This window comes from Sceloporus occidentalis, unplaced genomic scaffold, assembly GCF_023333645.1.
Source record: "Sceloporus occidentalis isolate IW3139 unplaced genomic scaffold, rSceOcc1.0.p SCAF_2, whole genome shotgun sequence".
In the NCBI taxonomy this organism is placed as follows: domain Eukaryota; kingdom Metazoa; phylum Chordata; class Lepidosauria; order Squamata; family Phrynosomatidae; genus Sceloporus; species Sceloporus occidentalis.
In genome coordinates, this window is record NW_028316982.1 from 11379876 (window position 1) to 11407576 (window position 27701).

Below are 27701 nucleotides of genomic sequence, written 5' to 3' on the forward strand. Positions count from 1 at the left end.
TTGGGAGCTTTTGTGGACTGGTGGAATGTTTTAAGGAACTAGAAAAGTAGGGTCCAGGGACCCCACTTTGGCCACCCCTGCCTTAACAGGGCATGCCAGAATTGAAGATCTGCATGCAAATCATGTGCTCTGCCAATGAGCTATGACCAATTAACACTTGGACTATTCTCAGCTTTTAAAAGAAGAGTGTCAGATGGTTACAAAACAACATAAATCCCATTATGATTCCACCAGATTGTTAGCCTTTTAACCTACCACATGGCGTTTTTTAGATTGTAAGCCTGAGGGCAGGGAACTATCTAATTAAAAATTATAATTGTAAGCCACTATGACAGTCTTTAAGGCTGAAGGGTGGGGTATAAATACCATAATAAATAAAAATAAATAAGTGCACCATTTATCAGTTACCAGACATAACTCTTATTCTGAAAACAGCACACTTACCGATAGAGTGTTGGCTTGCTATGTAATACATGAGGGTGCACGTGCTGTTCAAAAAGACTGTACATGAGGACTGGCAGGGAAGTGAAACATATGTTGTACAAAGTCAGGTATACACTGTCATACAGAGTCTGAAAAATGAGGCAAATGGAAATGAGTGGTTTATAAAAATGCAGAAATTTAAGATCATTCCTGGTTAAAGGAACCAAGTTAAGAGCAATCCCTACCTCAAATTCTGTTACAGGTAAAAGATGTTCACAAAAGTCAAAGCTGCAACAGCATAAAACCGATACAAAACCATAAGAACAAGTGAATATTAAGAGTTCATCCAACTCACTGACAAAACACACACAAAATTAAACAAGAAATTCAAATATGGATTTTCCCATACTCTTTGCCAAAGTCACTATAGTAGATAGTACATAACACAAAGAGAAGGATTTATTGTAGAAAAATCAGGTTTAATCTCACTTTCCGCATTAGGGAATTCTTGTTGATATGAAAATGAAGTATCATTAAACACACATACACACACACACCAAGGGGTGTAAAGAGACTTGTTTATGTTCCTTTGCTCCTAATAAGTTCATGTTAAATAATCAGATGGTAAAAAATGCTTAAGAGTACACCAAGTGTCTACTTGTTAAAATGCTGGTTTGATCTAGAAAAAACAGGCTAAAACCCAAACCTAGCCAATAACCTCAAGTTTAATTATGGGTAAGAAAGAAAGCAAAGAGGGACCTGACCCAGTGTCCTTTGGAAGCGAGATCCACAGATTATTGCAACCACCAAGGAGGCCCTGTGTGTTGAGATGTGGTGAGATTGAAAGTCAGTCTCACCCATAAGATCTCAGAACTTAGGCAGATTCAAAAGGTCATTCAGATACTCTCAACAAAAGGCCACTAAGAATGATGAAAATCACCAAACAAAATGGGAAAGGACAGATTACTGGGAAGTTATTGAAAGGTTACCAGGCTGACAACAATTATTCAAGTTCAGTTAATGTATAACAAAGTATTATTTATGGGCGATTTTTTACTTCTATTATATATCCATTCACAAAGCAGTGGCAGGGGGCAGAAGAAGAAATATAACCCAATACTTACTTGTTGTGAAAACAAACAGAAGAACTGATATAAAAACTGTGGTGTAATAAAGCACACATTCTGGAAAATAAGAAGTGATATTACCAATCAGGGATGTAAAGCAACAAGTTCTAAAAACAAACCTAAATATCTTGAGTAACAGCAAAACAATATTTTTAAAATAGAGTGTTGAACCAGAATTCTATCCTAATTGGGAATACAAAGAGGAAAAATTCTAATTCTGGAGTCCTAAATGCCAAACATAAGTTTTAATCATGGTTTGCAACAGGGAGCACCATATGCCTCTTCCCTGTTTATCCATCCCTTCTCCCTGCTTGGTAGTCTGCATCACACATGCATCAATCAAACTTGCATTTACATATAAACTAGGGATTGCAATTATGGTTAAATGTGGCGTTGGAAACAATAGGTTGTAGGATTTGTATCTTTATCGTAATTTAATTTTGGGTGCATCTGAGCAGTTTACGAAAGCTTATGTTACAATTTCTTTCACACAATCTCAAAGATGCTACACAATATCTTTCCACATGGATAGTCCAGACTAACAGGGCTATATCTCCTCATTTAAACTCATTTCTAGAATGAAAATTTCCATACGCTCCCTCTTACCTGCAACTCCTTTATAGAGTTTTGCCTCTCAAACTATATGTGATGGGAAAATAATCTCTGACGTTTCTTAAGTTTATTTATTTTAGGATCCGTGCATTCGTTCAATGTATCTGTTTCTATACTTTGGGAGTATTTTTTTTTTGGAGGGGGGGAGTAGGACATAGCTATTAAATGAACACAATTATTGTATCAGCCTGCATGAAATGCAAAACAATAGTTAAAAGAAGTAGTACATAAACAGACGGATAAAGCATGTTTCCATGCAATCTGTAAGCCTGTGCTCCACTCATGTTTCTTTATCATCATTATGAAACTGGCAGTGTTAGATCTATGATGATCGTTTCTAAGATAATGTGGAAATTCATTTGATAACAATGAGCTAGGCCAGTTCACAGTTAAACGGTATCTTCTTAATTTTATGTCATCATGTTAAATTTTAAGAACCCAAGTATCACACTGAAGACAATTACAAATGTAGCATTGATAAAAGTGGGCTATAATGTACAAACCTTAGAAAGCAAGAGTGGAAAACCTCTAAAGGAATGTTCAGATGTTTCCACATATCTCCAATTCTCCCTGTTGCAGTTAACCCTTAAAGTGATTTCAAAAGTGATAAAATATTTCTAGCTCAAGGGCTTTATTACAATTGGAATAAACTTACCTTATAAAAAAAGTACTGTACAAGGGTTGCTATCCTAATATAGTAAAGGTGACCATGGACAAAAAGTAACTTAGAAAGATATTTAAATCTTGCTATTGCATAGTCGCTGTTTCGTACAGCTTGTCTTCCTTCTTTGCCCATGATACCTAATATTTATGGGAGACAAAAGAAAAGTAAGATGAATCTCAAGATACCAGACAAAACTTGAAGTTAAAGAATCTGAGATCCTTACCACAACGCCTATGGGAGAATCAAGAATTTCAAATGCTGCTTATTAATTGAAAGCTATCCTGTCCAGACGAAAATAATTCTAGTAAGCTTTAACTTCTGGGTGTGCCATTTATGATTAAGTGTAGGTTCCTAAAAAGCCATCTACCTGAAGAGTGATTCTGAGGGACCAAATAGTGATCACTTACTAAAAATATGAAAGCCACATATAATTAATATTGGTATGTGTGCAACTGAAATGATACTTTAGAAATAATCTGAGAGAACAGATTGTACTAAATTTTACACATGGATGCTATACATGGGGTAGTCCTACACAACTCAACTTCAATGGAACTCAAAGCACATCTAGGATCTACAGAGTAATGGTGCCCAATCCTGAGCTCTAAATATCCTTAGGCTATTTTTCTATTTGCATATAAATAGACATTTTCAAATGTCTATTCAGTTCGTTTCCTTTTTTCCTTTTTGTGGATTGTCATCTTTACTGTCTGCTTGTTTCCCCTGGGAGAGCTAGGCTGGTACAGTGGTGTAAGCACTGGACTAGGACACTGGGAGACCAGGGTTCAAATCCCCGCTCAGCCATGGAAACTCACATACTCTCAGCCTCAGAGGAAGGCAAAGACAATACCTTCTCTGAACAACTCATGCCAAGATTCACTTGTGGGGTTCCATAAGTCAGAAATAACTTGAAGGCATGCAACAAGAAGCTTCCTCTGCCTCTTCCCTTGCGAGCAAAGGCACTGGAACCTTGAAGAAGTCACCAACCATCAGGAACAAGGAAATATGTTTCCTTTCCCAAAAAATCCTGGATATATATTTTAAAAAGCAAGCCTCCTTAACAAGTCAACCTTAGCTAACAAAACTATAAATATATTTTATTCATTATTTTATTTAATGGAAAAGACTCTACTGACAAAGACTATGGTTTACAGGCTCAAGTATTTAATACTCTTTGCAATTCTGCTTGAACTTTAAATACAATGGAACTCTTACCATAATACAATAATACAGATAAACAATGAGAAGATTCTTACCTATACCAACATGAGCTTCTTGTATCATGCTTACATCATTAGCCCCATCACCAATTGCTAATGTGATAGGTTTCTCTGGAGATGTTTTCAACAGTCGTACAACCTGAAAAGGAAGAATAGGATATTTTTTCTAAGTTTAATACTATCTTGTGATATGCCTCCAAGTTGACTCCAACGTATGGCAACCCTGTTCTAAGGATGTCCTGCAAGATTTAGTCAGCAAACGTTTGTTACTGCCTTCCTTTGAGGCTGAGAGAGTGTGACCTGCCCAAGATTATTCAACAGTAACTTTGTTACCAAGTCCCTAGTTACCCAATCTCTAGCCAATCAAGGATTTTAACTCTGGTTTCCTGGAAGGCCTAGTAAGGGCTGTTCGACAGTGGAACACACTCCCTTGGAGTGTAGTGGAATCTCCCTCCTTGGAGGTCTTTAAACAGAGGCTGGAGGGCCATCTGTCGGGGATGCTTTGATTGAGAATTCCTGCATGGCAGGGGGTTGGACTGGATGGCCCTTGTGATCTCTTCTGATTCTATGATTCTAGTTCAAAATAAAAACCTCTGCACCATGTTGGTTCTCTTAACTCTGTCTACAAATTCCAATTAAGCAGACTTGAGTGGCTCAGATACAGAGAGCTACAGTATCTGGATGCTGCTTAAGAGCCAACCATACTTTCTGCTCTTAAACAAAATACTTGCTATAAGGTAGACATAAGGAATAGATATAGAACTGAAAATAGTAATATATTGAAGCTATACTTTAATCTTATATTTGATAAGGATACCTGTCTAATTCACTAATGTGCATGTTCCAATGAAAAGCTGCGATGGGCAGCCGCGGCGGGCCTCTGGGGGGCCCGCTGCCGTCTCTGGGGCCCTCCAGGAGGGCTCCGAGGGCGGCAGGGGGCCTCTGGGGGGACCTTTGCCATCGCTGGGGCCCTCCATTAGGGCTCCGACGGCAGCAGGGGGCCTCTGGGAGGCCCGGTGCCATCGCTGGGGCCCTCCAGGAAGGTTCCGAGGGCGGCAGGGGGCCTCTGGGGGGCCCTTTGTTGTCTCTGGGGCCCTCCAGGAGGGCTCTGAGGGAGGCAGGGGGCCTCTGGGAGGCCCGCTGCCATCTCTGGGGCCCTCCAGGAGGGCTCCGAGGGCGGCAGGGGGCCTGCTGCCGTCTCTGGGGCCCTCCAGGAGGGCTCCGAGGGTGGCAGGGGGCCTCTGGGGGGCCCTTTGCAGTCGCTGGGGCCCTCCATTAGGGCTCCGACAGCGGCAGGGGGCCTCTGGGAGGCCCGGTGCCGTCGCTGGGGCCCTCCAGGGGGCCCTCCAGTGCTGGCAGCCCCCACCAGCTTTTTTGCCAGTCTCTGACGGGGCCAGCAAAGATGGGGAGGCCTGGCCCCCGGAGGGTGGAAGCTCCGCTCCCGGCATGTGGCCCCACCCCTGGAGGGTGGAAGCTCCACCCCGGCACGTGGCCCCGCCCTGGAGGGTGGAAGCTCCACCCCCGGCATGCGGCCCCGCCCCGGAGGGTGGAAGCTCCACCCCCGGCATGCGGCCCCGCCCCGGAGGGTGGAAGCTCCACCCCCGGCACATGGCCCCGCCCCTGGAGGGTTGAAGCTCCACCCCCAGCTTCGGCCCCCCAGTCGCCTGAGGAACAGCAACCCGGCCCCCGGCTCAAAAAGGTTGCCTACCCCTGTGGTAGAAGAATGTTGGTCATACTAATAGAGAACTAACAGATGTAACCATGAATTTAGTGTGCACCATCAAACATATCTGGGATGCAATGGGTCTATTCAGCAGAACAGTCAGTCCTAAAAATGCTTCCCAGAGGCAGGAGCACTAAGAGCCACTATGTCAGATTTTAGGAGTAAAATTCTCACCAGTAAATTTCAAAAAGCTAGAACAAATTACCTTTGCTTTTTGCAGAGGAGCCATGCGACAACACAGCACTGCAGAGCAATTCCTACAAACTTCCATGAAGAGTTTCTCATGTTGCCTGAGTGCAAGAGAAAGGCTGGTCCCATCCACCACCAGCCCGTGCTGGATTACATGGTCCTCCTTTATTCTATCATGGGAGGGGAGAATGTTACTATTGACAAGCAAAACCTTTCTTTTTTTTTTGTAAAAGCCACCAGTTGGACTCATCAAAGGCTCAAAAGAACAGTAACTACACAGAACCAGAAGCTGAAAAACAGTCACTCCCCTAAGCAACAGGCTTATTGGCATCAGGTAAGGATTTTATTTATAAGGTAAAGATCTAAAGTGACTGGTTTTATTTTTATACTGGACAACTCTTTTATAAAGAGCTGTTAGCCTTATTCATTCAGACATGCACTGCATTTTACCTCCTGGCTAGCTGCCTCAGCTGCTCGGCACACGTACTGTCCGATTTGTGCTGAACCAGTTCTAAGATGTTCATAGTTCTATGGAAGTGTCCACATGATAAACTGACGCTAACAGCCGTTTCATGTTTGTCACCAGTGAGGACCCACACTTTGATACCTGCCAGTCGAAGAGCTTCTATGGTTTCTTGGACTTTATCTTGAAGTCTGAAAGTAAACAAATCACACACAATATTACAAGTGATTTTTAAGACTTGCTTAGTTTATTACGGTCTTGCTAGTTATGGGGAAGGGCAATAAGTTCTGTCCTCCAACCATTATATCTTTTAATTTACCATTGCTCTGGCTTCTGAAGTTTCACTATGTTCTACAGAAACATTTGCTTCGAACGGAGCTTTCTTACCAAGCTTTTTACAGATTTAGACTTGCCCTCAGAAGAAACTAAGGCCTGTTACAGACGGGCCTTTTAGTACGAAGTCAGTCTGTACTAGGGTTAGGAAGGTGTGGTGCTTCCGCACCCCCCTAACCCTAGTACGGACTGAGTCCGTACAAAATGGCGGCGCCCCATCTACATGGGGGCCGCCATGATGACGTCACGACCGCGCTGCCTCTATACGGGGCGGCGCGGATGTGATGTCGTCATTCTGCGCGAGGGCACTTAGTGCGCCCTTTGTGCGGAGCAGGAAGGAGCTCCGTTTCGGAGCTCCTTCCTGGTTTGGTCCGCTGGGCGCAGCCTTCACATGGCTGCACCCAACAGACCAAAGGAGAAAGGGGCCAAGCGGCCCCCTTCTCCTCCTCCCCGCCGCCGCGGGGTGTCCTTGGGGCTTGAAGCCCCAAGGACACCCCTTTCCAGGCTACAGGGAAGGGGCCTTTTGCCGCTTCCCCGCAGCCTGGAAAGCGGCGGATCGGGGCCTCAATGGCTGCCGTTCTTGGCCACCGAGGCCCCGATACCCCGGGGAAAGTGGCGGGTACAGGCCGCCGCTTTTCGGCGGTCTGTAACACACCCATACTTCTTCTCTCAACAGTTATACCTATTTCTAAATATTTGTATGCAATATCACCATAATGGTTGTGACTGCTACTGTGTAGGCCAGTTTGTAAGAACAATTCTTGCCAGACAATTTATGATGGGATGAAGGCTACCTGGCACAAAATTTAACTTGGGAGAATCAGCCATACTGGAATCATTTCCCATACTACCAATGACTCATATCTGTGAGACTAACCAGATAAACTTGGGTTTACATACATGAAAGCTGATGGCCAATTCACTTTGCATGGTATATGAAAGGAATGCATCCTTCTCCCTCTGTTGTAAGCAGTGAGACCTTTGCAAATACTGCTACTGCATTTCCTTCCTCTGCTTGAGGAGATAGGGAGAATCATTCATTGTGATGAGGAGGGCTTTGCTGTACCCATAAACTTCTCTATGTCACATGATATTAAGGGATGTTTACCCTATCCATTCCAATGGGAAAATAATCCATCCACAATTTGTATGATCTGGGCATCTCTGCATTAATTTACATTACAAACACATTCTGTAATTGGCAGAAACCCTCTTCCCGATTAATGAGTACAGGTAGTACATACTTGTCTTCTACTCCTGTTGCTCCAAGTAATTCCAGGTCCCTTTCTATAAAGTTGTACACCTCTACCAACCGTTCTTCTCTCTGTTGTAAGGCAGTTTTTGCCTCAAAAAGGCGTTTTTCTACTTCCTGAAACTCCTTGGGTGTGAATTTTCTGTAAGCTATGCATAGAGTCCTTAATCCTTTCTGTGAAGAGAATAAAAAACTGATTCCTAGATAGCGTCAATCAAGTTTTTTCACTGATAAACATACTGCACATTTAGTGAAAGGTTACACTAAATCTCTTCTATAAAATTTCAAGATCAGACATCATTTTGATCTCTCAATGATTTTTCTAATCTAGTGACAGATGATGGTAAGGGAGAGAAGAAGAGAGCAGGTAGGAAGACCAGACAAGGTGACTTGAAGGCTAAATCAGGCCTGAACAGATAGCTGGACTTTGTCAATTTAGAAGTGTAAACTTACAACATATAGTAAGAGACCAATTAAAGAAGGGTAAAATTGTCTTCTTAAGAATGTATAGTTGTACCTTGGGAGATTGTCTTGTAGGTGTTAGGTACATGCTTATATTCTCCATCTAATAATCACAGAGAACTAAAGACTTCTTTGATAGTTTGCAGTACTTCTAACAGTTCCTTAGAACAACCTCTATTCTGCTTTAGCAGATATTTAGCTGTAAATATCAAAAATTTAAATTCAAGATAAACTAATAATGCTTAAAATCACAATTTACTCTGTTTCCATCTTCTTTTGAGAAGATGAGGGAGAAGAAGAAGAAAGCAGCAGCCATTATTGAGCTGGGACAGGAAACTCTTAATTGCAATAATATTAACATTATTTTTAAATTTTACAATAAATGAATTTTAAAATAAGGCCTTGGAATCTACACAAAGACAGAAAATCCCAACAAAGTTAGGGGAAACATGGGAGGGAAGAGACAAAGGATGAACAATGCTTGTGCGTGTGTATATACATATATATAAATATAAATATATATAGTCCACAAATGGGGGGAACAAAGAATAAGAAGTAAAATATAAAATGGAGTTTGAGGAATAATTCATGATACACAACACTGAAGTTCCTGAAGTGAATTGGATGATGGATGAAAAGGAATTTAGGGAGTAGCTTTTGGCACTATATATTCTTGCACCTGAAGGGGTGGAGTTAAAGCCAAAAGCTAGTCAGCTCTGGAACACTGTGCTGATGTATCAGTGCATGTGCAAGACCCATTTGTGTGACGTACAGAAACCATGAAGGAGGAGGTAAGGTGATTTACAAATTAGACATGTGAGAATAGATGTCAACCAAAAATTAATACAATTTCACCACTGACTGGTTACAGGGGCCTACTAGCATCTGTCCACAGAACAGATTTTGTTCAGTGGCTTCAAGTTGTTGATTCTTATGTTGAACATAACAGGAACAGCAGAAAATGTGGTTAAGGTATGTAATGGGCAAAGTTGGGCAAAATTAAGCAAACATATGTTAAAGAAAGCAAATGTGATTCCATACTAATTAATGGTAACCTGCAGACACTGGGAGAAAAGGAACATTGGGTGACATGGTTGTTTTTATTCCATTATTTATTATTTTGTCACATGTCTTAGAATGATAGTAGTTACAGTGGTCCCTACACATTCACTGCAGTTAGGGGTGAAGGACCCCCCATGAATGTGGAAAAATTGCAAATGCAAAAAAGGCAAAAAAAACCAACCCTCACACTATTTTTACCTGGACACCTCTCTAGGAATCTCCAGGTACTCCAGCGCAACTCTACGGCCAACATCTGCCAGCAGTTGATCACAGAATCATGCTGGAGGACTTACAAATGCCTAGAGAAGTAGGTCAACTTCTGGCAGAGTTGTGCTGGAAGACCTAGAGATTCTTAGAGGTAACATATTAATCAACCACAAATAATCAAATCCTCAAAAGTGAAAAGCGTAAATGTGAAGGGTTGACTATATTTAAAAGCAAATGACTCAACCTTTATAGCAGGCTGGATGTCCCTTCAAAAGTGAACATTTATAGTCTGAGTTAGAGTGGATAGCATAACAGCTGGTGCTCTTACCCAAGTCACTTCCGTTACTTTTAAGTAGTGTTGTTAATTGTCATTAATACAAATTCAGCCCTACAGCTATGGCAGTTTACAACTCAGAAAACAACACTCTCAGCATTATCTGTTACAAGATACAGTACTCTTGAAAAAGGATTTCTGGTTCAAAAAATATGAAAAAGGACATTCTGAAGCCGCTCTGGGATCCATAGGATGCTAACAGAGCCAAAAAATACACAGCCAGACAGCATAAAGTAGCTGGTTACCCAGTCCTGTTGCCTGCTTTCCCTACTTTAAAGCAGTATGATCACATCTTTTCACAGCTCTGAAGGTTTTAAAAGGGAGCATATTTTACACACTGCAAACCATTCTGACCTATCAGAAAGTTTGAAAGCAACACTCACATACCAAAGCAAATTCATCCACGTGAATTCTTGTTTTTTCTATTTCTCCACTGCTACTGCGAGGAAGAATAATAGAGTCTGCTCCTTTGGTGAATAAGAGTTTGTCCCCTGTAAAAGAATAGTTTTAAAGGAAAAAAAACACAATTTATAATAAATCTGTAATTAGTGATAATCTTTTCAGCTGTCAGCAGTGTCCCTATTAACCAAACTGTTTCAGGACTTTCTGCTTAAAACAATTTCAGCTTACCTGATGGACTTTCTACAATTACACTCATTCTTCTGCGATCTGCATCAAACTCCAAAACATGTAGCAATTTGTACCTTTAAGATGGGAAAAAGGGCCATTGTCATAGCATGTACTGAATAAATGGAAGTTCAACATGACAACATGATTATTTGTTAAAGCGATTATTGGAATGATTTTCACTGTTTTAACTCTTGTGATATTTTAATGGTTACATTATCTGATTTGTTTTTAATTTTTTAAAATATGTTTTTATGATATGTGCTAGTTGCCTACAATACTATTTTAAGTGGAAAGGCAGGGTAAAACTTAAATAAATAAAATTCATAGGATCGTGAAGGCTGCAAGAGCAAGTTGAATGCCTACTCCTGCTCATGGGTTATCATTGATGAGCTGCTGGGATTTAAGAACAAAAACTGAACTCTCTCTGCATAGTGAAATATAATGGGTGAATTCTAGGAAACAGGCATACCTCTGAGCCATGTTCACCAGACTATTGCAGAGAAGTCCAAAACAGACTGCAGAAATAATCCAGTTTGATATTGCTTTAGCTTCCCTGGCTCAATGCTAGGGAATTTTGGGAACTGTAGTTTTGTGAGACATTTGGCTTTCTCTGTCAGAGAGCTCTGGTGCCATAATAAGCTACAATTCACAGGATTCCCTAGCACTGAGCCAGGGCTGTTACTGAGGTCTCAAACTAGATTATTTCTACAGTGGACCAAAGATTCATCAAACACTTGCTGGTAGACAGGGACATAGGAGACTGTACAGTGTTATACAAGTTGCTATTTACTTATTTGAAATACTTGGGAATGGAAATGTTTTGGATTTTGGAATATTTGCATATACATAACAAGACATCTTCTTGAACAACAAAGGGTAGGACAAGATAGCCCTTAAGATACCTTACAACATTACAATTCTATGCTTGAAATCATCTGATACTGTATGTTTTACGTGTTACTGTTTTCTGTGCAATGTTTTATACACAATATTTTGTTAATAATTTTGTGCATAAAACATTTGTATATGCTAAACCATCAGAAATCAAAAGTGTTGCTGTCTCAGCGACCCATGTGGACAATTTTAGAGTATTTTGGATTTCAGAATTCTAGATAAAGGCGACTTAACCTGTGGATAGAATCCCTCTCTAAAAGCTCTTCGCTCTTATCTTGTCTGTGTTGCTTATTTGTGGAACTACCTTACCTCTGGGGAGTCATTTTACAGGTACAGTAATTTTTTCTTTGCATCTTAATAGGATTTATCACTAGAAAAATGGAATGCCTACTAAACACATTTTAAAGGCTGTAACACTGTCAGCAATTCAAGAAGTTCACATCTATGACAGACGTGAAATTACTGCATTTTCAAGCAATCACATTAAGCAACAATGTGCTAGGCAAAGTTACTGAATTAAAAATAATGGTTTTCAGTCTGAGATCAGAGGTAAGTCAAATAACACAGCTATGATGCTAACGTTGCAGCCAAATTTGCCTTAAAATAAATTTCAACATGGAGAAATGTAAGGTACTGCAGTTAGGGTGGAAAAATGAAATGCACAGATAAAGGATGGGCAACACCAGGCTGAATGAGACTATGTGTGAAAGGGATCTGGGAGTCCAAGTGGACCACAAGTTGAAAATGAGTCAACAGTGCGATGTGGCAGCTAACAAGGCCAATGCAATTTTAGGCTGCATCAATAGAAGTATAGTGTCTAGATCAAGGGAAGTAATAGTGCCACTATATTCTGTTCTGGTCAGGCCCCACCTGGGCTGTTGTGTCCAGTTCTGGGCACCACAGTTCAAGAGGGATGTGGAGAAACTGGAGCGTGTCCAAAGGAGGGCGACTAAAATGGTGAAGGGCCTGGAAAACATGCCCTATGAGGAACAACTTAGGGAGCTGGGTATGTTTAGCCTGGAGAAGAGAAGGTTAAGATACGACAGCCTTGTTTAAATATTTGAAAGGATGTCATATTGAGGAGGGAGCAAGCTTATTTTCTGCTGCTCCAGAGACTAGGACCCGGAACAATGGATGCAAGCCCAGGAAAAGAGATTCCATCTCAACATTAGGAGGACCTTCCTGACAGCAAGGGCTGTTCGACAGTGGAACAAACTCCCTCGGAGAGTGGTGGAGTTTCCTTCTTTGGAGATCTTTAAGTAGAGGCTGGATGGCCATCTGTCGGGGATGATTTGATTGAGATTTCCTGCATGGCAGGGAGTTGGACTGGATGGTCTTTGTGGTCTCTTCCAACTCTATGATTCTATGATTCTATAATTCTATAATCCATTTTTGTGATCATGGACAATGCAATGTAACTGAGTAGAATACTGGAATCAGGACCAGGAGACAGGAGTTTGAGCTGTTACTATTTTCTACATTATAAATTTGAGGGACATAGTTACAGCCATCCTACCCCACAGGTCTACTATAGTGAAAAATAGATAATATTGCATGTACTTGATCCAGAAAGAGGTAGTAGTTTGAGTGTTGGACCAGGATTCCAACAAATCAGGGTCTGAATCCTTGCTTGGCCATGGAAATCCATTGGGTGACTCTAGGCAAGCTCAGCCTCAGAGGAAGGCAAAGCCAAATCCCCTTAACAACTAGAATAACAGCAACAGCAACAAGAAACATACATACATCTTGTCTGTGTTGCTTATTTGTTTCTTGGAGGACAAAATGGGATATTCACTGTAAATAAGAAGATATATGATATACAAGTCAAATTAATGTCCTTTCTAGGTCAGCTCAGAGGGCCTTAGGTGGAGGGCCTTCTCACACAATAGTAATTTCTCATAGAGAAATGTATACAAGGAAATATACAACCAAATGTCTCACACTAATCCACCACATATTATGTAACACATTTGATTGCACATCAGAAGGTTAGGCTAGGTGATCCTTGGGATATCTTACAACCTTATAATTCTATGCTTGAAATCTTCTGATGTGTTATAGATGTTACTGTTTTCTGCATTATATATCTGAGGGACATAATAAATACTTCACGTTGACACGTGTCCTATGTAAGTAAAATTATTTTATCTGTTTTTATTATATTTCATATCACAATTTCTCAGTTAAGGTCTTCTCAACTTTACTTTACAGGATGTTAGGTAAGAAATAAATATGCATAGTATTAATACACTTTTCATTTTTACCTTTCTGGCTTTCCACAGCTCTTAAGCTCCATACTTTCTGTACTTGCTCCAGTAAACACAACACCTGCCCTAAAAATTTGAAAGAAAATTTAGTTAACAATTAAAAAACAAAAAAACAAAAAACCTACACTGCTTCCCAACAGAAGTTCATTATTTCTTGGAAAATTAAGATCACTGTACGAGGAAGTAGTGCCTTCAGACAAAGAACAGATCTCCCTTCCACAAGAAGCAGGGCTGGTCCCCTCCTTGCGTGCCTTTCGTTGGCAAGTGAAAATAGCTTTATTCAAGCAGGCTTTTAATGTATAATCATGGAGCGGCATGGCTATTTGTTATATAGGGTGGGTATCATGGTTTTAGTGTGGTATTAATGTTTGCAGTTTTATATTGTTTTTAGATGAGATTTTAACTGTTTTATTGCAATACGTTTTTAGAATTTTATTTGTGAGCCATCTTGGGTCCCTTCCAGGGAGAAAGGCAGGATATAAATCAATCAATCAATCAATCAATCAATCAAATATCTCTAAAAGGAACTCTGAAACAAAATGAATACATATTTTTTGCTAATTAATGATGGTTCCAAATGACTGCTATAACAAAAAAATTCTTTAGGAAAAACCTGTTTTTTAAATGATCATATTTTAAACAAGAAGCAAGTCTTAGACACTTTGTAGCCGGGTTAAATCTCACTGCAACCAGATTAAAATGAACAGGATTAAAATTTACACATATTAATTAATTAAAACACATATTTTCTGTAGAGATCTAACTCTGGTCTAATCTGCAGTGCAGAAATAACACAGTTTGACCCCATTTTAACTGCAGTGGCAGAATGCTGTGGAATTCTGGGATTTGTAGTTTTCTGAGCTATTTAGCCTTCTCTGACGGGGAGGTCTGGTGCCACAACAAATCCCCAGACTCCATAGCATGGAGCCGTAGCAGTTAAAGTGGCATCAAATTGCATTAATTCTGCAGTGTAGATTAGACCTTTAAGTGAACTCTCCAATTCCCAGAATGGGAACTTATCTCCTTGCACTCTTGGATGTTGTATATATCGCAGGGTCAGTATCCACATGCTTGATGCCTCTGACAAAAGTTGGAGCATGGAATATTCTCACTGAGGATTCCAGCCAATCATGTCCTCTTTGAGAATACTCCATTCATTTTGCCTTCTTTTCATTGTACCATGCCCCTTCCATTATCTCCAGGCAAGTATTCAAAAATCTGCAGTATAGCACATGAGTCTCAGGCCTCACTGAACTAATTAGGTGTACTGCCCCTTTTTTAGCGGGGAGGGGGAACTCCACAAAATCTGAGGCTCCTCTGAAAATGCCGACACTTCCTTCTTACTAGCATTTTGGCTACAGCTCTGCTAGCATTCACAGATGAATTTGACATTAGAGGGAGTAATACTGCAATGTTTTTCTAACTGAAGGCTGTAAGATACTTGAAGCAATGTTAATACAGTACCAATGATGCTGCACCTCCTCCATTTCACTATGCATTGGAGAAAGTGGTTTCTTGAGCAGATAAAGCCAGAAATTTCTCTGGAAGCAAAGATGATTAAAATAAAGCTGTCGTACTTTGGCCACATCATGTGAAGGCATGACTCATTAGAAAAGATAATGCTAGGAAAAGTGGAGGACAATAAACAGAGAAGGAGACTGCATACCAGATGTACTCAATTAGAGAGATCACAGGCATGAATCTACATGACTTAAGTAGAGCAGTGGAGGATAGGGGGGCTTGGAGATGTCTCAACCATGAGTCAGGGACAACAACAACAAAGGAGCTATAAAGAAGTGTTCCTACTGCCTGCTAGAAAACCACAGCATTACAATGGTAAGAGGTTAGCAAGACTTTCATGAGTTAAAACAGAAAACACAGGAAAGTTATTTGATCATCACCTTCCTTCTATCCCACATCTCTAGAACATTTCCAAACCTGAACTAAAGATGCAAGATTGCAGTGGTTGGTGCGACAGATAAACCAATATATTGTGGATTGGGTCTTCTGCCTCACAGAGAATGGCTCATCCAGTGTTGCCATTTCTGTTGCCAGAGCAATGCACAGAATCTGAGTTTTTAATCCTTACCTGCAGGCAGCTTCAACTAAAGCCTTTTCATCTGGTGAAGAGGCATAGTACTCCAGCTGACATGATATGCCATTGCCTCGACGAGGACTGCTACATGTGCCATCAGTCTGGTCATTATTAATCTGCACTGTATGACAAAGACAAACAGCTTTCAAGAAAAGTTCTTCCTCTTGTGTCTGTTTTAAAAAAAAAAGACAAAACACTGAATTAAAAAAATAAACTCAGTTTTTCATGCAATTTTACTCTTCACTAATGAAATAAATTACTACTACTACTACAACACACACATCTGTCCATCTGCAGAACTCAGTACTATAACTATGATGAACAAATAATATCTAGATAAATAATAAATCCTTTCTCTTCAAAATCCTAAAATCAGGGCCTAAATACAAGTGGCGGGTGCCAACTATACATTTTACTCAATAAATGAAAATCTAAGAAAAAATAGAGTAGTATTAATCATGAGGAGAGAATTAGTAAAAGTAGTCAGGGCATACAATGCAAAGCCTGACAAAATAATAGCAGTAAGACTTCCAGGAAAACCTATCAATATAACCACAATCCATGTTCATATTCCAACTACAGAAGCAGAACAGGAAGAAATTGAAAGATTCTATACTGGAGTCCTGGAGGAAATTGATTGCACACCAGGTGACTGGAAAGCAAAATCAGAACAAAGCAGAAGCACACACTGCTGAAGAATTAGTCCTTAGGATGAAGAAACAAAGGAGGAGAGCAACTTATCAATTCTATGAGGCCAACAATTTGTCCACTGCAAACACATTCTTCAGGCAACCAAACAGATGACTCTATACAAATAAATGGATCCAGAACAACAAAAAAACCCAATCTAGAACACTCCCTAGAAGCCAGAATGACAAAATTAAGGCTAATGTACTTTGGCCATATCATGAGACAGCATGACTCATTAAAAATGTTGACAATGCTGGATAAAGTGGGAGGCAATGAGAACAGAGGGAGACCACTGTTGCAATTGTTCCAGCTAAACTCTACAGCATAATATAAATTTAACAGGGATTAAGCCCTACTGAGAACCAGTGTGGTGAGGAGTTCAGGGTTCAGTTCCCTATTCTCCCATGGAAACCCACTGGATCACCCTGGGTGAGTCACACACTCTCATCCTCAGAAAATTTCTATGAATTGGAAATGACTTGAAGGCGAACAACAACAGTTTCAATTTTTATTTCTTTCATTTTCCTGGAGTGCCCATGGAGCACTGGAAAGTGTACGCAGAGCCCTACACTTGCAGGGAACCCTTGAAACGAATACTTGAAAAATATCCCTTTGAATTTAGGGCCTGCTTCCTACAAAGCATGCATGCTATCTGTATGTTAGTGTAATTAATACAATCAGTTCATTCTCAAAAGTGGCCTACCATCTATTCCAGGGGAAATCTTTCAAGAACCATTCAGTTTCTATTGGTAAATTTTGTAATACAGTCCTCTTGAAGTATGCTAAAATAGGCGATTACACAAGGGTTTCCACTACAGGCAGGAAGAATGCAGCCTTTCAGATGTTGTTGGCCTACAAATTCTATAAACCCTAGCCAGCATAAGGCAATTAAGAAAAATAATGGGAGCTGCAATCCACTTACACACGGAGGGATACAGATCACCCACTCCGGCTCTAAATCAATTTTAATTAAAAAAAAAATTGTACCAGGCCAGGCCGTATTCCATCTGGAACATCCTCAATCAGTCCTTCTGGAACCAGTTTGCCATTGACTTCTTGGTACTTGATACCATTAATGGAACATTCCCGAAACTGCATCACATTTTCAGTTAAGGTACCAGTTTTATCTGTAAACACATACTCCACCTAGGGTAAGGTGAAAAGTGGTGTGAGCCAAATAGGTTTAAAAACATTAAAACTAAAATGACTCCTCCCCACTATGGGCTGTAGGATACAAATAAAATCCCATTATATAGCAATACTTTCAGTGAAACTCCTGGGTTTCTCACAGAATTAGCCCCAATATCTCAGTCATTAAATTGGACAGATTTATACCATGTGTCCCACAACTTAACTCACCAACATGCACCAAGGTAAGTCAAGTATCAAGACAATGAGATTCAGCACATCATATTAATTATACAAAATAAGCATCTATGTGCTATTCATGTAGATTCTATATGAACTAATAGAACTGCTTTGGGCTGAGTGAGACCACTGGCCCTTGTAGTACAGTACTGTCCCCTCCAACTAGGAGGGTTCTTATAAGTAAGTCTTTAGTAATGTCCTTCCCCTAGCAGCTGCTGGCTAAGCAGGTGCTTTTAACTTGAGATACTAGGAGGCCCCACTGCACACAGTATGATTGGCTGATGAGTTGCACCTTCCTTTATCTGTTAAGTTCACAAATCTTCTTCTGCCTCTACAAATCACAGAGAGGATCAAAGTGCTGCTAAAAATCCAACTGAAGCCTATTTGTTTCAAAGACCTAAACCATTTTAAAAACTTAGGAGAGAAAATTGCTTTTACTGTTGTTAATAAAAGAGACTCTCAGAATGTACAGTGGCCCCTTGGTTTATGCTGGAGTTCCAGGACCACCACTGGATACCAAGTCCCATTATATACAATGAGCTAGTAGAATGACAAAATCAAGGTTTCCTTTCTGAATTGTCTTTTTTTTTTTTGGGGGGGGGGAGGGATATTTGAATCCAGGGATGAAGAATCCGGATGTAGAATGCATACAAAGGGCCGCCTGTATCTCTTCTATGGTTTTTTGAAATATATATCACCTTGACTACAGATGCTGTTTCAGATTATATAGACAATAATTGCAATACAGCATTTTGTTCAATCACAATCACAAACCGCTTCCTGCAGGCACTAAAAAACCTTCCAATACAAATTTTGTTCAATTAAAACAAATATTGTTTTTGTATTTATTTCATTTATATCACAGATCACCCCCAGCCCCAATATCACAAGTGCTATATATAGTTTTTGCCTTGGTGCATTTCACTGTGATATGACTGTGATTTTCATACCATCCCCAAAGAGAGCGTGATCTCTAAGTGGGGATTTAAATCTCTATGTTCTAACAATTATACTGGACTGGGTTTGCAAATGTACATGTCTATAGCAGTAGCAGTAAGAATGAATGAGATACTGATAAGAATGAAAACTCATTTTGAGGGGGGCACATTATCTAATCATTTAAAAAAACACATAACCATTTTATACCTGTCCCAGCTCCTCATTGAGGTCTGAAGTATTTACTTGTGCCTTCTGATTTGTTTCTTCATGATACAGATCAAGATCCCAACCAATAAAAAAAGATCCAAGAAATTTCTGCATCTCAACAGTCACATAAAGTGAAATGGGTATAATAAAGTTGTAAAGTACCAGGAAAGCAAGGAAATCTGAAATAAAGCTCAAGATCTGAGAGAGGAAAAGAAAAAGTATTATCAAACTAAAAGTGAAACACATACATTCAAGAATGTATAATTATTGATACAAAAAGGTGATCATACATATTGTGCTCACAACCTGCAGTTGTGATGGCTTCTTCTAAATTAGTCAAAAATGTCTTGTGATTGAAGAATGTGTCTCCTTCAAAAGGCCAAAACCTTGAGATTTAAACTGGAATGGGTGTGTTACTACCACAAGATATGCTACATTTTAATCCTATCCTTTTCCCAATGAGTTCAGGATGAGCACTTTTTACAGATGTAGTCATTATTTATTATCCCACAGCTATCTAGTATGCTCTGGGTTACTGTAGAATCCTTTTCTACTAGAAACCAGACAGACAGCAACATGAATCTGGTTAGTATTTATACAGTTTGGTACCCAATAAACTATTAGTGATCAATATAAGGACCCATGAATGCCTATAAAGATGAGCTGATTCCTGGACCTATGGAATCTTCATTGTCAGATACTGATCCTACTACTTCTCTTGCTACAAAAGCAGTAGAAGTAGTTTCTGAGCAAGTAACTGTGCCAGCACTGCCATGTCCCTTCAGCAGTAGGCAATGCAGTCTAGATAAACTATTAAAATCCTAAGAAAGCACAGGGATAATTTTTGCTGCCTCCTAGCCCCCTGAATGCCAGGAGATGCAGCAATAACAGCACAGCAGCTGGACAGTCCACACAAAGCAAAAAGGCACCATCATATTGTTGTAGTATTACCAAGTAGTATTTCACATGTATGGGGGAAGAGAAAACGTAAAGTGGAAGCTAGGGAGGATGGCCTTGAAGAATCTGTAATGCACAATGAACGCCACTTGGGAGAAAGACAGGGTAAGAAATCCTTCCTGTGAATGAGTGTGATACGGCACTGTGATAAAGTTAAATGTTTTACACATGAGGCACATAGGAAAATGCAGTGTTGATAAGGGAAAAGAAACAGTGCAGTATGGCATTAAAGATTATAAAAGAGAAAAAGGATGAAGGATGTCCTAAAAGGAAGGGAAGAAGGGCCTAAAAAGTTGAGGCCCAAGAGATGGAATAAATGAAATAAAACACATACAAGAATAATATCAATTTTCAATCTTGGATAACAGACACTCAGTTGTGACTTATCATCTGCTCTGAAAAACAGCACAGTGGCAAGGAACCCAGGATACTGTGATCTTCTAAAACTTTGGTTGCAAACTTGAACATATATCATGAAACCTGGAACCAACCCCTCTCACTCCATTGACAATCCCTGGGGAATAAAACCTACATTTCAAAACACACAGAATTTAACACATTACCTTACTGCTATTTCTTTCATGATCAGTGAGCTGGTTATACCAAGGTTCATGCCACTTTTCCTCAGACTGCCAAGCATATTTCAATATTGTACTCACAATGGCTTCAACAAGGAGGATTATTAGATAGATAATCAAAAAGAAATTCATAGACCTGTAAATTTAATGCACAAATATGCATATAAGTGAAATTGCTCTATGCAAAGGCTCCACTGGCAGAAAGTGAAATGAACATTAGCACCTCCCAATATTAATACCCATACAGCTCTTCAAAAACATTCCCCAATTCATGTCTGTGAGTGAGGAAATATCAACAGTAGTTAGCAATCAGAGTAATTTCAGATGCAAACCAATATCCTTCACATCAGATACAACAGAAGATAATTGCCTAGGACAAAATACTGATGGTAGCTACAACTATTGCAAGAATATGACCTAGTTTCACAAGTAATTTGAATTCTTTGGTTACAAATTTAAACCTTTCTACAGAAGATTTTAAGCCAGAAATGTTTTGCATTTTTGCTACTTTCAGCCAAATGGCAGGTCATTATGACACTGCTTGTTGTTGTGGTGATAGTGGTGGACTTTCAAGTCATTTGTAACTTACAGTGACTCTAAGGCAGTGGTCTTCAAACTGTGCTCTAAGGGATTTTGGACTTTATCTGCCAGAATCCCAGACTATTGGCAAACACAACTGAGGCTTCTGGGAGCCGAAATCCAAAATCTCTTAAAGGGCACTGTTTGGGGATCACTGCCCTAAGGCAAACCTATCATGGGGTTTTCTTAGCAAGATTTGTTCACAGGGGAGTTTGTCTTTGCCTTCCTGAGGCTGAGGATGCAAGACTTGCTCAAGGTCACGCAGGACGTTTCCATGGCTGAGCAGGCGTTTGAACCCTGTTCTTCAGAGTCATAGTCCAATGTTCAAACCACAACATTACACTGGCACTCAACATAATATTGACAATGTCCTCATTCCTTGGTTGCAGAAAATAATTTCTCTTTTCTGCAAGAGAGAACAGATGCAAAATCAGCAGGAGAATTCGCTATGCTTGGGGTTTGGAAAGATGTTACGGCTACAGATGGGCTGTTTTATTAGGTAGGAGTTGATGGCAGAGAAAATGGCATCCTCCCTTAAAAAGCGCTGAAGGATTAATAGGTAAGGAGGGGTGTATTTAGTGTCAACTGGGCTACAGACCACTTCAAATACAGACAACTCAATTCTTGTGTTATTTTCCAAAACGATGTTGTAGAATATATGGTCAAATTTCTAGGTAGCAAGTTTGTGACTTGCTCTAGGTCACCCAGTGGGTTTTATGGTCAAGTGGGGAACTAAACCCTGATTTCCAGAGTTCTAGTCCAACACTTAAACCACTACACCACACTAGTTCTCAGTACAGGCTACTAGATCTTTTAACAAGTCACTGCAACTGACAATTGGTTGAAATGCTGCATGCACATCCCCTTCTCCACTGCCATTCCCTTCTCCTTTTGTGTCATGTCTTTTTAGATTGTAAGCCTGAGGGCAGAGAACTGTCTAATTAACCATTTGTAAGCTGTTCTGAGAGACTTTGTGGTTGAAGAGCAGGGTATAAAAACTCCAAATAAATAAATAAATACTTTTCTACTGCTGATCGTTTCTGTGATTTGCTCTTGTAATTTAATGCCATCTTAGTTTCCATTCCTGTATATACTGCAACACCTAGGAAAAACAAAACACAAAACAATTTTTAGCATTTAGTGGTTACAGCACAAGCTGGTAAAAAGAAGGATGTTCATTTTATCGTGACTGCCAGAACAAAGCTGTAGTAAAAGGCACTAGATTTTAGCAATATTATTACAACGAACAGTGACTTTGGAACTGTAGCACCTGCAAGTTTATACTGTATACTAGCACAGATTTGACACTCAAGACAACAGGGGAGGTGGAATTCCTTGAGCACCATATTAAATTGCAGCTACTACATTTTTATTTTCTGAATTAAAACAAAATTCAGACAAAAAAGATGTTTCACAAACTGCAGCTCCTATAATCCCTCACCATTACTATGCAGCTAAGGCTGACAGGAGTGACAGGTGAACAACACCTAGAGGACCAGACTGCCCACCCCTGCTCTGTATTCTCTTGTGAAGCGTTAAGAATTGTTGTGCAATTGATAAAGTATAATTAATGAAACTGAACTACAAACCAAAAATTTCTTTTGTGTTTTTTAATCTTGCTCCACGAAGTAAAAGACTTTCTGGTCCAAGTGGTCTGAAAAAGGAATGAGATCAATGTTTATGACTTAATATAAGAAACCACAACAGTGTCTATTTTCTTTAAAAGTCTAGGCCATCAAATTTAAAAGACAGATGAAATTATTTGTACCATCTAATGATATACTAGTGGAATAAAATGGCTCATTCTTCCTCTGACAGCAACTGAAACAGAATGTAAAATTACGTAAGTAAGGATACACAGTTTAAAAATAGGGGGTTTCTTATTTTCATGAAAAGTGAAAGATAATTCGTGATAGACTATGCAGAAGACCAGTGTGGCATAGTGGTTTGAGTGTTGGACTGTGATTCTGAAGACCAGGATTTGAATAACAGCTCAGTCATGGAAACCTACTGGGTGACCTTGGGTAAGTCAGACGTTCTCAGCCTCAGAGTAAGACAATGGCAAACCCGCTCTGAACAAATTTTGCCAAGCAAATCCTAAGATAGGTTTGCTTTAGAACTGCCATACGTTGAAAATAACTTGAAGGCACACAACAACAACAACACTACCTTTTATGGACTTCTAAATCCACATGGTTATACAGAATCTTTTGCACAGACACAGTATGTTAGAAAGCAACAGTAGGAGAGAACTACTCTTTTCAGACCTTGCTTTTTGGCCTCCTAGAAGCATCTGGTTGGCTTTAGCCAACTTTTGATCTCGTAGGGCTCTTGTGTTGTAATTCTACTGTATACACTGAAGAACAATTTAAGTTGTTAACTGAAACCAAGCAAAATAAATTTGTACACATATATCTAAACTTTTTTGTAATGCTTTAGTCTAATTCTTCGCATCAATAGTATCTCAATGCACTGTTCATACAAGTGTACTGTTGTTTTTATTTGCTTTGCTTTTTCTATTATTATTATTATTATTATTACTTTATTTATATAGTTCTGTAGATTTACATCTGTAGATTTAGATTTTCTAGTAATATATTTACCTTATTTGTTCTCAACATTCACTTACATCCAAAACATCAGGGTTCGATTGCCAGGCAATTCAAACTGCAACTTCCTCTTGCAACGAGGTTGCTAGACTTGTAAAAGGAGACTTCCCTACCACTTCTGATGAGCCCAACTCTTACAAGTTACACTTTTAAAACAAATACACCTGGGATCCTTAAAGACACTACAGATATAGTGGATACTACTGTCTTTGTTGTGTGCGTTCAAGTCGTCTCCGACTTATGGTGACTCTATTACAGTTTTCTTGGCAATATTTCTCCAGAGGCAATTTACCACTGCCTTCCCCTGAGGCTGAGAGCATGTGACTTGCCCAAGGTCACCCAGTGGGTTTCACTGTCATGCTGGGAATCAAATCCTGGCCTCCAGAGATACTATATCAAGATTTAAACAGATGTTCAAGAGCCAGCAGAGGGAAGGATAGCAAATTGATGTCCCAAGTCAAATAAAGCTGTTGCCAAGGAGGGTCCCATACCCCACTGAGCCAAATATCACTCCAGAGAAAATAATATGAGGGAGAACTCTGCAGAATCATTGCATGTCACTGTTGATTAGTCTCTCACAAGTGACTGAGCAGGGAAAACAGGATGTCTAGCATAAATAGGAGAACTGAACATTCTGTGTGCTGCTAAAGTGCTAATTCATGGTAAATACTTAGTGAAAACAGATTCTATAAGAAATGTTGTGGGGAGCACCAAACCTTATAATAATTTAATGAATTAATTTAGGGGTTGGGGCCTCTAAGAAAGTCCAAAATAATGAAGGATTGACTCTGGGGAGGGAGAAAGACACTTTCTTAGAGGATTGACAGGATTATGAATTTTATCAGCAGCAAATAAAAGCTGGTTTCGCAAGTCAGATCAGTCTAAACTGGTCAAGCTGGTAGCTGACAATTCACAGAATCACCAAAAGCAGGAGCAAGTCACAGCCTGCAGACACCTTTTCACAATTTAAGCCATTTCTGCTATAACTTGTCACCTATTTAGCTCACAGAAATTAATCCTCTACCAGATGAAGAGTATTCCAGCACTTGAAGGCAGTGTTCACTTGTCATCCCCAAATAAGGGAAAATGAAAATAAGAGAAAATTATTTTGGAAAGACCAGCATATGGCAAGCAGGAACTGGAGGCATTAAATACATTTCATTGCAAATATTTAAACTCTCTGTTCCCTGGCCATCTTCGTAGTTGATGCAGAGACAGAAACAATAACACAATAAATTTTAATAGTAATACACTGCCTCCATCAAGATGCTATTTCTGTTTGTTTCTACCAAAGGTCCCAGATTCAATCCCTGTCATCTCCAGATAGACTGGGAAAAACAACAGTTTAAATCCTTTGAGAGGTCAGTGTTTACAGTACTGAACTAGATGTTCAAGAGGCTGAATCTGTATAAGCCAACATCCTATCAAATGCCTTAAAAGAAAAATTCCTGAAACCTGTGCGAAAGTCAGGCTGATGTGGTTTTCTGTAAAAGAAACCCAAGTCAAGATACCACCAGATAAACAGATATTCTCCTGCAAGCAGGAGGGAAGGGAGGGAGAGGAAGGAAGACGACGTTACGGTGAAGAAACATTCAAGCCATATAACATATATAATGGATTAAAAACTTCATTGAAATCAAGATATACTACATCCACAACATTCCCCTCATCAACCAAGCTTACAACTATAAAAAGTGAGATAAGATTAGTCTGACATGACTTGTTTTTGAGAAACCCATGTTGACTTTTAGTAATCAAAACATTCCTTTCTAAGTGCTTGCAGACTGTGTGTTTAATGATCTGCTCTAGAATCTTTCCCAGTACAGTCTGCCCTTTCTTTATGCGGGGGATCCATTCTGGACTCTTCCGCATAAAGGGAAATCTGCCTATGCTTGCACCCCATTTAAATGAATGGGGCTCATACTTGCGGTAATGCAGCAGGGTGCATGCCCCATTATCCCCTATGGGACGAGCTATACCTTCTCCCAGCGTGGCTTTCAGCATATGCTGACAGCCGGGTAAAGCATGCCCGCGTATGACGCAGGTGCACTGTATGGGTATCAGGTTGACTGGGTGACAGTTGTTTGGGGCTTCTTTTTCCCTCTTTGCAAAGATGGGGACATTTGTCTTCCTCCAGACTGCTTGGACCTATCTGTAAACAGTTCCCAAAGCACTTATTTTGGTGGGACCTAACTTTTTGCAAGTACTGCCAAACAGGGACTCAGCATCCAATTCTTAACTAAACATGAATAGCCATTTGCAATTGTTTTTTTTAAACAAGTATGTTAACTTTAGAATACTGGAACAGTAAATAAAATAACTGCTTTTTGAATTCAGCCACCATTATGAAACTCCAATTCATGATATCCATGTACTTTACTTTCCTCATCCACAATGCCTGAGAAACTTGAATCCCCAAAAGTTAGTAGCAGTCTAACATCTGAGTTACATGCAGATGTTTTGTGATGTAAAAGGTAAAGATAGTCCCTTGACATGATTGTCTAATCGTAACCGATTATAGGGGGTAGTGCTCATCACAATTTCTAAGCCGAAGAGCCAGCTTTGACCGAAGACTGCTCTGGTGGTCATGTGGCCAGCGTGACTGCACCAAACACTGTTACCTTCCCACTCAGAAGTGGTACCTATCTATCTACTTGCATTTGCATGCTTTCGAACTGCCAGGTTGGCAGAAGCTGGGACTAGTGACAGGAGCTCATCCCATCATGCAGCACTCAAGCCTCACACTGCCAACCTTTCGATCATCAAAACGGACGTCTTGACCACTAAGCCACTGAGTGGTGTACACTCCTCTAAATTCTGCAGTCCCAGGTAGATATGAGAAACAGGAGTAATCCAACAATCGGTGGTGACAGTATATCACATTGGAAAAAAATATAGTGAGCCGGTATGTGAAGGTTGGCAGTACGGTGCAAAGAGGCAGAGGGAAACAGTCAAAGGAGACAATGGGATGAGTTGGAGTATTTCCTGGACAATGTAGTGTGCACTTAGACATCTATGATTATTGGTGGGAAGATCCTAACCAGGGAAAAGACTGAGGACTAGTCAGCAGGTGGTGACAATGCCAAGATGACTTATACTGAGAGAATATCTGTGATTTTGAGGAGGCAGTAATCTTGATCTTATATGCAGTAGTAATCATCTTCTGATGATCATTTAGTTTGTCATTAGAAGATGAGTTGAAAAGACCAAGTTTGTCAAGTGACATATCTTCCATGTTTGCATGAGTGGTCTGACAGAGAGCAGATGGACATAGCCAGACGTAACGATGAAGAGTGACCACATATGCCATAGTCTTGGCCTCACAGTGAGCTACATTCCTCAGTAATGTGATGTATTGTGCAGAGAGCTGATGGGTCCCACTATGTATGTCTAGAGCTGTTCTCTGCCACTGAAAAATAGGACTTTCTGGCAATGGAGTCAATCTTTCACTCTTTGTCAGCAGCAGAGGAACTGAGCTTGTCTCTGTTCTTCCCTAGGCCACTTCCATAATGATTAAACTGGCTACAGGGTGGGGGTGGCACAGACAACATTTACCAGAATTTGTATGTAGAGAGATCCTGTAGCACCTTTGAGACTACCTGAAATAAAAAGCTGGCAGCATGAGCTTTCGTAGACTTTAGTCTCCTTCCTCAGATGCATTTGGTGAAGTAGAAGCCAGGCACACACACACAACACACACTCTATTAGTATGTGAAAATGTCAATGCTCAATCCCTTCAACAGATCCCTGCTTTAAAGCATCTGTGTTCAACCCTCTTCAACAGAAATCTTATCATAAGATAATCCCATCCCTTCTT

General features: G+C 40.0%; 1 protein-coding gene across 9 annotated transcripts in view; it reads right to left on the bottom strand.

The window, feature by feature from the left end:
• The window catches only part of LOC149317974 (phospholipid-transporting ATPase IF-like), a 142547-nt gene that overhangs the window by 49413 nt on the left and 65433 nt on the right, over positions 1-27701 (bottom strand). For all 9 annotated transcript variants that reach the window (XM_089508767.1, XM_089508765.1, XM_089508762.1 and 6 more), the window contains exons 9-24: positions 22865-22929; positions 22296-22377; positions 20682-20832; positions 19162-19359; positions 17635-17793; positions 15952-16127; positions 13860-13928; positions 10702-10775; positions 10459-10562; positions 7999-8180; positions 6409-6612; positions 5975-6128; positions 4083-4185; positions 2818-2963; positions 1548-1607; positions 445-572 (exon numbers count right to left, since the gene is read on the bottom strand). In XM_089508767.1, coding sequence (XP_089364893.1) covers positions 445-572; positions 1548-1607; positions 2818-2963; positions 4083-4185; positions 5975-6128; positions 6409-6612; positions 7999-8180; positions 10459-10562; positions 10702-10775; positions 13860-13928; positions 15952-16127; positions 17635-17793; positions 19162-19359; positions 20682-20832; positions 22296-22377; positions 22865-22929 — 2055 coding nt within the window. The remainder of the gene's footprint in view (positions 1-444; positions 573-1547; positions 1608-2817; positions 2964-4082; positions 4186-5974; positions 6129-6408; positions 6613-7998; positions 8181-10458; positions 10563-10701; positions 10776-13859; positions 13929-15951; positions 16128-17634; positions 17794-19161; positions 19360-20681; positions 20833-22295; positions 22378-22864; positions 22930-27701) is intronic.